Source organism: Vigna umbellata, chromosome 9, assembly GCF_029865625.1.
Source record: "Vigna umbellata cultivar VRB3 chromosome 9, Vumbellata_1.0, whole genome shotgun sequence".
Taxonomy (NCBI): Eukaryota; Viridiplantae; Streptophyta; class Magnoliopsida; order Fabales; family Fabaceae; genus Vigna; species Vigna umbellata.
The window spans coordinates 17,929,960-17,943,751 of NC_142173.1; the positions used below are offsets into that span (position 1 = coordinate 17,929,960).

Genomic DNA, 13,792 nt, shown 5'->3' on the forward strand with positions numbered 1-13,792 from the left:
TCTTAATGATAGGGGGAGCATCACACTCTTGAATGGTCTGTAAGGATTATTTTTTATGTTTCTTTTAGCACTTATTTCCATGTTACTTGTTCTGCCAGTTTTTGCTAATGCCCAAAGGGAGAGAGTAACTGAAAAATATATTTCTTATTTGTACATCATCAAAAAAGGGGGAGATTGTTGATAGAGGGAGCTATATCTAGCTATACCCATTTCACATATATGTTTTTTATGATGAAGAAAAGAAATGTTTTATGGTTTCTTGCACAACAAATGATATAACAATTGCTTAATCATTTTTGCGTTTGTGCTTGAAATGCTTGGTACATGTATTCATTGTATGTAAATGAATCATAAGTTTAAACACATTGCACATTGCATTTCTTGTAGAAATAATCGACTAAACAATGTATAATATGTTAAATATAATTTTAATGTTTATTGTTTCTGCTTGTCCTATTTTTCTAATCTAATAGCCTAGTTGGGCTTTATTGTGATGTCTTGTGTGTTAGACTTCTTTTTCGGAAGATCGTCTACAACTTTTCTTCTTGGTAGGTTAGTCTTGTTGTGTGGAGACTTCTTCATTTCATATTGTTTGGTTAAAGTTCAAAACCAAGGGTTCTATAGACGAGCTTGTCTTGTCTTAACAAGTGACAAACTATGGCAGACTAGGTTGTCATCAACAATAGATGGTGGCCTGGAGTGATGGATAGTGGTATACTACAGGGACTAGATTGCCACTAACAACGAATAGGGCTTGTAGTGACTAACAAGGATAAACTACAAGGACTACGTTGGATCACATAGAGACAGATCCCCATCACATCAAATGACAAAAATTATGGCGCGCTGATGACAAACATTAAAGGTAGAAGATTTGGCTCTTCAAAAAAATGGTCTCCTTTATTCAACAAAGAACCTAGAACCACACTCCCCTGATGAATTTTTATTTTGTCATATTCACTTAGCTTTCTACACTAAATTTAATTAGTGAATTGTGCTTAACTGTCCATTATTCTCTCAAATTTTCTATTTGGTATTAATTTGACCAGTAATTCATATTTTAACTAATTTGAATTATCTGAGCTTAATTATTCCTATTATTATTTTCAGCGCAGTTTATGGACATTTATTTTGGACTTCAAGAGAAGATGCTACGTCATTTGCCACGTCATTTATCCACCTTAGATTTGTTTTTCCTTTTATTTTGTTTTTCCTTTGTATTTTGGAATAAAATTCGTTTTGGGCCCATTTTGGGTCAGATTTGTGCAAGGCCTAAAAGAGGGGTTGACTTTGGGCCTAGGGTTGAGTGCTTATTCTACTCATTCTATTCGATTGCATTCTTTTAGACGTGAGAGTTCTTCCCTTTGGGGTTTAGGTTTTATTTCGTTTTCCTTCTCTTTTGTTCATTTTGAATTCGTTTGAACTTGAATTAGAATTACATTTATTGTTCTTGCCTCCTCTGCTTGTTCTTGCCTCTTCTGCACTTTCAATTCCATTTTCATTTTCGCATTGCAACTTTGTTTTCAAGTTATGTTTCATTTTATAGTTCTGCTTTCAATTGCGTTTTCTGTTTTGAATTTCATTTTCTGGGTTTATTTCGTTTTCTGAGTTCATTTTTATTTTCTAGTTTTATTTCCGTTTTATGGGTTCATATCGTTTTCTAGGTTCATTTCGTTTTTCCAGTTTGCATTGCCTCTGCTCTAATGTTTTCAATTTCAATTTTTTTTGTAGTTCGTTTTGATGGGATCTTGAATTCTGTTGGTTGGTCACTAGTTCAATTATAATACCTTGATCTCGTATGAGGTGTGGAAGACTTCTATTAGCCAACAGAATGACCACACCTGTAGGTTGTAGAGGACCTAGAGAAAGAGATTTATAAATGGACAGAGGCATAACATTAATGAAAGCTCCTAAATCAAGCATGTAATTTTCAAACTTACTGTTTACAATGATACAAGGGATGCAAAATGTACCTAGGTCTTTGCATTTTTTAGGAATGTGTGGAACAAATTTACCTATTAGGGCAGATACATTTCTGCCCATACTGATTCTTTCATTACCCTTCATCTTCCTTTTGTGAGTGTACAACTCCTTCAGGAATTTTGCATACTTGAGAATTTATTTGATGACATCCAGTAGAGGTATGTTCAACTTTTCTAAAGGTCTCCAAAATCCCCTTATCCACCTCTTCCATGTTTTTGCTTTGAATCACTTTGGGAGGGAATGAAAGAGGGATAAGATGCTGCTACAAGTCAGAAGACGTACTAGTGGAAGAAGAAGAAGGTCCACCTGCCTTAAATTTCCTGCTTGTACCTGTATGCTCCTCTTTTCTTTGAGATGTAGCAAGAGCATCCTCCTATGCTTTATCAAGCTCAGGTGCAGGTGTAGGGGTAGGTGCTGGAGGTGGCACTGTGGGTATATGAATCTGCTTCCCATTTTTTAGGGTGATGACACTGACATTTTTTGGATTTTGCACAGTTTGAGATGGTAGTTTGTCATAACTTTGAGATTGTTCCTAATTGAGTTGAGTAACCGTATGCCCATATGATTTGTTAAGCTCTAAATGGAAGCTCTAGTCTCCTATTTGAACTGCATATTTTGTATATAATCTGCCTCACTAACTCCTCCAATGTAAGCTCAGAAGTGGAAGGTTGAGGAACTGTTTGGGAACGTATATCCTATTGTTGCTGTTGTTGTCTTTGGTATAGCTAGACTGATGGAGGAACATAGGATCTACTTGGCTCTACAACATTTTGAATCTGAAATGGTGGTGGTTGTTGTTATTGCTGTTGTGGAGCATTAGACCATCTGATATTGAAGTAATTCCTCCACCTTAGGTTGTACCTATTAGAGGATAAATCATAATTTTGTGCTGTTATGTCTGCCTATTCTTGTAGATGTTTCCAGCATAGGCTTGAGGAGCAACTAGGCTAACAGGTTGCAACAAAGATGGACATGCCTCAATATAAGGATCATTGGAAGGGAAAATGCCACATAAACGTGCAACAGAGGCATATTTCTGGTTGGTAGCAAGCTAGGTCACCAAATTCACAAGAGCATCAAGCTTGCTCTCCAGCTTCTTATTTGTAGATGAGGAAGAATAAGTAACCACATCATGAACTCCCCTAACAACAGTAACATCATTCCTTGCGTTGAACTATTGTGAGTTAGAAATCATCTTCTTAATCAAATGCCTAGCTTCAACAGGCGTCATATCTCTAAGGGCTCCACCACTAGCATCATCAATCATACTTCTCTCCATGTTATTTAGACCTTCATAGAAGTGTTGAAGAAGGAGTTGCTCAAAAATATGGTGGTGTGGGCAACTTCCACATAGCTTGTTGAATCTTTTCCAATATTCATACAAACTTTCACCACCTAGCTGCCTGATTCCAGAAATATCTTTCCTTATGGTCGTGGTCCTTGATGTTGGGAAAATTTTCTCCAAAAATAATCTTTTAAGATAATCCCAACTAGTGATGGTCCTGGGCGAAAGGTAGTCTAATCAATCATTTGCCACATCCTGTAATGAATGTGGGAACGCCTTCAAGAATATGTGATATTCAGGGACATGTGGAGACTTCATTATTGAACAAATTATGTGGAACTCCTTCAGATGCTTATGTGGGCATTCACCTACAAGACTATGAAACTTGGACAACAAATGGATTAGTCTAGTTTTGAGAACATATGGAACATCCTCATTAGAATACCAGATACATAAGTTTTCATAAGTGAAATCCAGTAGAGTCATCTCTAAGATTCCTCGGAGGTTGAGCCATGTTGTTCTTAGTATAAGATTAAGCAAAATCAGAATCAGATGTAGTATGCACAATGTAAGACGTAGAAGGAGAAGGCTCATACTCTAATGGTACTGACTCGATTGGTACAGACTCTAAAGACAAATTCTTAGAATGCCTAACTAATCTATGAAAGGTCCTATCAATTTCAGGATCAAAAGGTGTTAGAAGTCCAAGATGGCCCCTAGTCATGCGCTAAGTCAACACAAGCAAACATAAGGTGGTTACAATTGCAAGTATGTGCAAACCTAATCAAAATGAGCTACAATTTTGTGAGCAACACCCTAAAATCATAAAATGATAGCACAAAAATTTTCAAAGCAAAATTTAAAGGGTAATTATTTTTACCATAAAAAGAAAGTTTGGAAAAATGGGGAAATAAAACTTGAAAATTAAAAAAAAATAGAAAAAGCCTTTTATTTTCTACACAAAATTCATATATGATACATCCAATTCTAATAAAAGGATCAAAAGTTATCGTAGTTTAAAGTTTCGACAAATCTTGTTTTCAAAACTTTTTGTAACTCACAATTGGGACTACCATAAGTTCTTCTGGGATTTTTCAAACAAAATATGGACCAAAAGAAGTGCACATAAAAAATTTCAAAGAAAAAAACACATCTACGTACCAAATCAAAAATCGCCAATTAATTAGGAAAAGTAGGTACTATTCATGACACTATTCATGGTGGTTTTGAAGGTGGTTTTCGATGGTTTTTAGTGGTTTTGCGCAAACAACATGCCAAATGGCTCCAGTTCTCCTAATTTTGACATGAAACAAACACAAAACAAAAATGGACAAACTCAAAACACACAAACAGAACAGACACTAAATAGAACATACACTAACACATAAAACGTAAGATAGAACCGTTGGTCCCCGACAACAGCACAAAATTTAATCGTCGATGTCGTGCTAAACTCAAATTGATGTTCTAAATTAAATGCAGTAACTAGGGAATGACTCCTAGGTTGTCTCTCAAGGACTAGTTTTTGGGTTCTGTCCTATGATCAAACACGTAGTGTGGGGTGAGGGTTTTTGAAAAAATTTATGAATTGAAATCAACAGCTTAATTAACTTAAATTAAACAATGATTGAAAACGGTTGGTCACTAGTTCAATTGCAATGTTCACAATCCTTGATTAACAACAAATTACACGTTACTCTCTCACCCCTAATCCAACACGAATTAACTAACTATGCGAAGGTTAATTCAATCTTCAAAATTGCAAATTAAGCAAACACAATGCATATATATAATCAATTATGTATCACACAATTTAATCAACTAAGCGAAGATTAAACACCAATTAGACCACTAAGCGTGTCGTAATTACAAGCACAGGGCACATTAAACATAATGCAAGGCAACAACAACATAATCAAATGACAACACACCCATCTTAAGGGTACATTTGTAATCTCTCTAGTCACCAATCAACAAAATTCAAGCTCCCATTAAAAATAAGTGCAAACAACAAAACGAAATTGAAAACATTAGAGCGAGACAATGCAGACTGAAAAAACGAAATGAACCCAAAAAACATAAATGAACCTAGAAAACAAAATTCAAAACAAAAAACGCGATTGAAAACAAAACTGCAAAATGAAACAAAACTTGAAAATGAAGTTGCAATGCGAAAATGAAAATGGAATTGGAAGTACAGAGGAGGCAAGAATAAGCAGAGGAGGCAAGAATAATAAACATTATTCTAATTCAACTTCAAACGAATTCAAAATGAACAAAAGAGAAGGAAAACAAAATAAAATCTAAACCCCAAAGGGAAGAGCTCTCACGTCCAAGAGAATGCAATGGAATATAATGAGTAGAATGGGCACTCAACCCTAGGTCCCAAGTTAGTCCCTCTTTTGGGCCTTTCACAAATATGTCCCAAAATGGACCCAAAACTAGTTTTGATCCAAAATACAAAGAAAAAACAAAAATAAAAGGAAAAAAAATCTAAGGTGGATAAATGCGTGGCAAATGACATGGCATCTTTTCTTGAAGTCCAAAATAAAACTCCATAAACTGCGTTGAAAATAATAAAAGAAATGATTAAGCTCAAATAATTTAAATTAATTAAAATATGAATTACTGATTAAATTAAGCCCAAATAGCAAAATTAAGAGAATAATGGACACTTAAGCACAATTCACTAATTAAATTTGGTGTAGAAAGCTAAGTGAATATGACAAAATAATGATTCATCACCCTCCACGGGGAATATCGGTGGACAGAGGCGGTGAACAGTGGTTAACAGTTAAAAAAGGCATTGTAGATAATTGAAATTCAGAGTGAGGATTGAGGTTTGCAAACACATGTGTTGGAAGAAAAAATTCTTAAGGCGGTGGGTCGATGTTGAGATTGTTGATAGGGGGAGCACTGGTTTAGCTGAACCCACAATCTTAATAATATATGAGTTTTTGATGATGACAACGCATAATTAATAACACATGTGTATTATGTGTTACATGCTCTATGCTTACATGTTATATGCGTATATGTGATTTTTTACATGAATGCATGACACATGTTTTTGGATGAGAAAAATCACAAGCACTAATGTTTCAAAGTGTGTTGTGAGTTTTTTCAAAGAGAAAAGTTTTCAAAACTTTGCTTAACATTGTTGCATAATCGATTGCATGCGATATGTATTCGATTAAGTTACTTACTGTTTTGAAATCTGTTAATGCTTGATATAACTGTCATAACGACTATATTTTTAAATGTGTTGACCAAACATTAAATGCTATTCGACTGCATTAATTGTGAATTCAATTAATTGCTTTGATTGCTACTAACTGTTATAACTGAATTGGTGTATTCGACTGCATTAGTAACGAAGTCGATTATATTGCGTCTGATACGAGTTTATCTATAAATTGACGCGAATTTGATTTCTGTAAGAACTTTTGTGATTCTAACATTTTCATATTCTTTTGCAGAAAGTTTGATTCTTACAGAAAGAGGAAAAGCTTCAAGAAACAAGTTTGACCATGGTGATCAACTACTTGGAAGTTCTTGAAGAGTAAGTTTGCTGAGTTTCAAAGTTTGATCTACCTGCACGGTGTCTACTGTAAGATCAGGTTCTATAATCTGTGGAAGATTGGGTTCAGTTCCCTATTGTGATTACAGGAAGAAGGACATGCTACGTTCTTGACTTTGAGGGTGCCCCAAAGGGGTTGTACTGGAGGAGAGGGGATACTTGCTGCTAGTCTGTTTATGTACTTCCTATATTTTGATTAAAGGGTTAGAGAGGTGTTTTATATTTTTGACGTGAGGTCTCTATAAAAATCTTGTTGTAAAAATCTTGATCATTATAGTGCATTGACTTCCTGTGGTTGGAAGGACACTAGATATAGGCTTGGCCAAACCAGTGTAAAAACTCAGTGTTTGATCTTTCTTATCCCAGCTCTTTTACATTCAATCGATTATACTTTATACACATTCGATTAAATTTCTGCTGCATTGAAAATCTTTAACTTGCGTTTCAAGAAAAGGTTAAAGGCATCTCTTTTGGTGAAAAAGTTTTTGAAAGTTTTATCCCCTCTTGGGGTGAGAAATTGAGTCATTCTATTTTAACAGTCGAGACGATCAAAATTGTGTTGTCACTAGTTAAAACTGTAACTCCGATGATGATAGCGATAGAAGACGACGTCGCCAAGAGCAGCGGTAGACGGTGCCGTCGGTGGCAGTGACAATTGTAGTAGCAGAGGCGACAAAGGTTTTTTTCTCAAAAAAATCTTAGGCTTTGATACTATGTTTAATATAATGAAAACTATTTGTTGAATTAATCTCCTTTGTAAACACATACGATACTGTATTTCTTATAGAAAAAATATAAATTAAGCTTAAAATACAAGGAATTATAACAAACTAATTAAAGATAAAATATATAAGATATCTAATTATCTAATATATCTAACAAAATTATTAATTATTTATCAATACTGAAAACTCACCTCTGTCAAGATATTTGATGCAAAAGTCATATTTTATTCTTTGTTTATTTAAACACAAAATAATAACTGTTAAACACTGAAGAACCTATATTTATTAAAATTAATAACCGAAGACATATAATAAAAGCTAAATAAAAACGGTTGAATAATAAATATGTATTAATTGCTATATTGGTTTTTCATGACTACCATTAATTAATGTAGCAGGTTAAAATATCATTCATTTATTTTTAATCAATGTTTATGTATATATATATGTATGTTTGATTTATAATCCCATTGTGGTTTGTAATATATAACTGTGTAAAACATGATCAATATATTGTTGTTCGTCTTATATTTGTTGATTAGTCATGTTGATTATGAAGTTGACGGAATTCGGACTACACTAAAGGAAGACATGGAATTGGAAAAACAACTTAAGCTTCTTAATAAGTCTCCTATCAAGACTATTAATGTATTTCACATTGTTTTTTATATTTCAGCATTTGCTTTCTTTAGTTGAAGTTGATATCATAATGCATGGTTCAATAATTATCTTAAATGCGCTTTATTTTGAAATTTATAGACCGAGTTTGGAGATATTATTGATTGCATTGACATTTTCAAACAACCAGCATTTGATCATCCTTTACTGAAGGACCATAAACTACAGGTATAAATATAAAGTAAATCTTTAAATACAAACAAATATGACTTTTCATTTTTTTTTTCATTTTTTGCATATTAATTTCAACCTTTATTTTACAATCTTTTTCATGATTTGATATTTGTGTTTCTTATTTCTTTAATTGTAGAGAAAACCTAACTTTCAAAATAGGATTGAAAAGTCAAATGTCAATAATTCAAGAGTGACATCCATTTTTGGATTGGGCAAGGATGAATGCCCAACAAATACCGTTCCTATAATCAGAATAACAAAAGATGATTTTATTAGAGAAAAATCACTGTTAAATGATCATATATTGGTTAAAGATCTTCCTGGAGTACATGTAAGATATGTTATAAAACTAAATATTAAAATGTTGATACTTTATTTTTATTAATTGTATTTCATCTAATTTTTTTATTTTTTTCTTTAAATATATTAAATTTTTTTAGCTTGCAGAAGTTTCCATTCCATCACTTTTTGGTCCTTTTTACGGAATTAGTGGAAGAAATGCTATTTATAATCCACAAGTTCATACCAAATCCCAAATATCTATGTCTCATTTATGGATTCAAAATGGACCAGTAGAATCTACTAACAAAATTTCAGCCGGATGGCATGTAAGTTATATTTACCAAAGTTAGCTTCTTTTTTCACAAAAATATAAATGTATGTAATTTAATTGATATTAATTTGATAAAATAAAAAATATTCTAATTAATCCAATACTATCAGGTGATTCCTCGACTATATGGTGATTATTCAACCCGTTTCTATACTTCATGGACGGTAAGGAATATCATTACGTTTTCTTATCATTACTTAGTTTATGGAAGTGAAATATAGGATACAATCCTCCTATAAGTCTCTGGTATGAGCGTAGGATACAGTTTTTTTTTTCATGTGTAAGAAAAACTAATTTTTCCTCATATTGAACGTTAAGTGCATTATAATATATCATCTTTCTAATGCTATTTAATTAAACAATTTAATCTATAATATGCATCTCTAAAAATTATTTTAAAAATTAATTAAATTTTAAAATAAATAAATAATTACTTTTAGACGTTCTTAATCACATTCTATACATTATTACTAAATTCTTTAACGTATTTTTAATATATTTAATATAAAGAATAAAATTATATCTAAAATCTTAATTCCTTTTTTTTCTATACTTTTTTTTTAATTTTTAATGTTATTATTTTATAATTTCTAATTAATTTGTTATTGAATAAATTATTAAAGAGTAATTTATATTTAAAGTACTAATTCTTTTTTTCTCTCTTCATGATTTCTAATTCTTTTATCATTTAATAAAATATATTTAAAACGATATACTTTACTTTTATTTCATAAAATAATATTATTTAAATATATATATATATATATATATATATATATATATATATATATATATATATATATATATATATTAACAATACACATTGTTTTTATTCTAATATAAAAATATCTCCGAAGTTATTTTACTCTTTTATAAATGATTTTTTTTAAACTACTTTATCTAAGAAATGAAAATATATTTTAACTCATAATTTAATATCTAATAAATTATTACTTTAGTTATGAATAATACAAATTTTTTACATTATTATATAAAAATTGTCTCTCTTAAATGTTATTTTATTCTTTTATTCATTTTATTTGTTTTTAAACCAATTAAATGTAACAATGAAAATATATTTCAACCTTGTCATTTAATACTTAATAAATTATTATATACTACTAATGTAATTATATTATCATTTAATGAATATGGAAATAATTAGACATAAATTGATTAGACGAGTTTAATAGTACATAGTAGACAAATATAGCAAAATTTATTAGGTGAGTTAGTAATATACACACTAGACGAGTCTGTTCATGTACTGATTAGATAAGTCTAGCAATACACAATAAACGAGTATGTCCATACACTGATTAGATGAAATCCAAACATTGATTAGATAAGTTTGTCCATACAATGATAAGATAAGTCTAGCAATACATATTGCACGAGTTTAGCAATACACATCAGATGAGTCTTTCCATACACTGATTAAATGAATTTAGCAAAAAAATTACACAAGTCTAACAATACACATTAGATGAGAGTGTTTACGCACTAATTTGACAAGTATGACAAAATTATTAGACAAATCATTTCATACGTTGATTAAACATGTATAATTAAAATTATTAGACAAATATAAGAATACATTAATTAGATGAGTAAAGCCAAGAAAAAACATTAGATGAGAATCTTGATTATTGATTAGACAAGTATAAGAATCCATATTAGACGAGTCATTCATATATCGAACAGACAACTCTAGCAATATACATTAGACAAGTTTTGCCACATAAAATTTAGACGAATCTATTAATATATATTATACAAGTATGTTCCTATACGGATTAGACGAGTATAGAAAAAAACATTAGACGAGTCTAGAAATACACATTAGACGAGTTTGTTGATACACTGATTAGACGAGTATTGAAAAAAATAATAGTAAGTGTAATATTACACATTAGATGAATATATCCATACATTAATCACTCGAGTCTTGCAACACAAATTAGACGAACTTTTTAATAAATTGATTAAACGAGTCTAGCAATATACATTATACGAGTATGTTCATATACATATTAGATGAGTCTATTAATACACATTAGTCGACTTTATCCAATCTTTGATTTGAAGAATATTGCACTACCAATTAGTCAAGTTTATCCATATACTAATTAAACAATTCTAACACATTAGATAAGTGTCTTCAAATATTGACTATACAAGTATAACAACACATATTAGACGAGTTTTGTGAATGCACTTATTAGACAAGTCTAGCAATACACAGTAGATCATTCTATTCATACACTAATTTATATTTTAGTGAATCTATTATACATACTTTTGTTTATCTTTTATACATGTTTTATCCTTTTATATTTTTACAAAGTCTATTTCTAAACCTATAAATGAATTTTTATTATGATTCTATTCAAAATTTAATTATAACCAAAATTATTTATTGTTTACTTTCTAAACCTCTAAAATCTCTTTTAATAATACAAACAAACACCAACTCGTGTGTAGACATGAGTTTAAAACTAGTTTGGTAAAAAAACAAAAACAAAACAAAATCTTTATACTTTTTTATTTCAAATGTTAAAACATATGATAATATCACCATTAAAATGTTGGATACTTTAGAGAACAATATCATAAAATAAATTGTTCAAATTTATTTTAAGAAGAAAAAAACATAATATATGCATAATATATATATATATATATACATATATATATATATATATATATATATATATATATATATATATATATATATATATATATATATCACTTCTCTCGAGGGTTGTTCTGTGTATGTGTGTTGCAACTAAATAGTAGGATATAATTAAGCCTTATTGGACCTATATAAAATTTTAAACAATTTATTTATTATGGTCGTATTACGTTTCCAAATTTAATATGGTTTAAAACTTTTATAGACAGATAATTTCAAGAAGACAGGGTGCTACAACATTCTATGTGCAGGTTTTGTTCAAACAAGCAAAGAAATTTACCTTGGTGCACCTTTAGGCCAACCATCTGTCTATGGCGGACCAACTTATGATTTTTCCCAATCTATTTCACAGGTCATAATCACTCTAAATAACTCTCATTATAATATGATAATAGAGGTAGATTTAACACATGTGAGATTCATATATACTTTGATTTCTTGAATACATATTTTAAGTGAATATAATGATAAAAACTTTAATAGCGGATACAAACAGTTAACACTATGCATGAGATATATATTTTTGCCAAACGTGTGCGTATATTTTCAGGATCCAGTGACCAAAAATTGGTGGATACATGTAAAACGTAAATTTATCGGATATTTTCCAGCAAAATTATTCACCAACATGAGCTCTGCTAATGAAGTGGGATGGGGTGGAAGAACAAGAACTGCTTCTGGAACTCTTAGTCCTCAAATGGGATCTGGACATCTTCCAGATGGTAATTGTTCTCATTCAGGTTACTTTAGAAAAGTGACCATTGAAGGTGTAAAAAGAATACCTTATGGACCTGAAATATTTCAAGCTTCTTCCTTTACCGACAAACCTAATTGTTTTGGTGTTAAATACTTTGGATTTATGGGACCCAAATTTGGTAACCTTATCCAATTTGGAGGACCTGGTGGTAATTGTGGCAATTAATTTATAAATTAAAATTTTAAATATTTATTTCTCATTCTATTTTTTATGTGTTTTCTAAAAATAAAATCATAACAAAAATTTCAAACTTAAATGTGGATAATACTTATATATAATGATCAACCTTAACCATATCATTTTAATAGATTTTGAATCAAAATAATATATCACCATTCAAAATTTAATATGAATTTAAAATTTTACAGAAATATAATTTCTAACGAACAAATGCTAAAATATTGTGCAGGTTTTATTCAAACTAGCACAGGATTTACCTTGGTGCACGTTTAGGTCACCTATTTGTATATGGGAAACCAACTTTTTATTTTGTCCATTTTATTTCTCATGTCATAATCATTCTAAATAACTTTCATTATAAGAGAAAGATAAATATAGATTAAGACATGTACTATTTATATATACTTTAAAACAATTTTTTTATCTCTAAACAATTCGAATACACTACAAAAAAGAAGGACATTATCGAAGGCCAGAAGCCCTCGGAAACAGCCCGAAACCGTCGGTAAAAGATAATTACAGACGGCTTATCGACGGCCAAAGAGCCCTCGGTAAATCCCTTGTCGCTAACATTTACCGAGGGCTTCCGCCCTTCGGTAATTACCGAGGGCCAAAAGCCTTCGGTAATTACCGAAGGGCAAAAGCCTTCGGTAATTACCGAAGAGCGTTTTGAACCTTGTCCTGTCATCCACCACTGGACTTTGCATTTGGAAACATAAACCTGCACATGCCAACCTAGAATCAAAATTGGAGCAAACAAATTTTCAAACAGAACTTGATTTGAACACTGCACTAGGAAAATGCTTCTAATTTGGTGGTTTTAAACCCAATATTGATTGGAAGTGATTCAACAGCTCAATTGATGCATGAAACAAATTTTTATCATCATTTTAAACATATTTAAACACTGAAACAGTTTGAAAACAGATTGCAATGTGAATTCACTGGTTCACTTCCATTTTAAAGCCAATTTTGATGGTTTAAGACATGATTCTACATATAGGCATAAAAATGATCATTTCAACAGTGCACATAACTTTAAACTGGCTAAATAAACTTGCTCAAACATTGTATATGCACAAACACATCAAGATTCAACAAATCATACTTACTATAGCCAAA

General features: G+C 30.8%; 1 protein-coding gene across 2 annotated transcripts; it reads left to right on the top strand.

Annotated features, from left to right (window-relative positions):
• Window positions 1-8,048: 8,048 nt before the first annotated feature.
• LOC148192778 (protein neprosin-like) lies at window positions 8,049-12,694 on the top strand. Of its 2 annotated transcripts, XM_088099557.1 has the most exons (7): window positions 8,049-8,221; window positions 8,333-8,419; window positions 8,562-8,756; window positions 8,866-9,033; window positions 9,149-9,202; window positions 11,939-12,085; window positions 12,284-12,694. In XM_088099557.1, exons 1-7 carry the CDS (start codon window positions 8,075-8,077, stop codon window positions 12,653-12,655), a joined length of 1,170 nt encoding a protein of 389 aa, XP_087955683.1. In that variant the 5' UTR covers window positions 8,049-8,074; the 3' UTR covers window positions 12,656-12,694. The 2 variants fall into 2 exon arrangements, with proteins under 2 accessions (XP_087955683.1, XP_087955684.1); XM_088099558.1 differs by lacking the exon at window positions 8,562-8,756.
• The last annotated feature ends 1,098 nt before the right edge of the window (window positions 12,695-13,792 follow it).

Coding starts and splice junctions, on each gene's coding strand:
- LOC148192778 (XM_088099557.1), top strand. CDS start 8,075: ATGATCAATATATTGTTGTTCGTCTTATATTTGTTGATTAGTCATGTT. Junction 8,222..8,332: donor CTCCTATCAAGACTATTAAT/GTATTTCACATT, acceptor TGAAATTTATAG/ACCGAGTTTGGAGATATTAT. Junction 9,034..9,148: donor AAATTTCAGCCGGATGGCAT/GTAAGTTATATT, acceptor CAATACTATCAG/GTGATTCCTCGACTATATGG.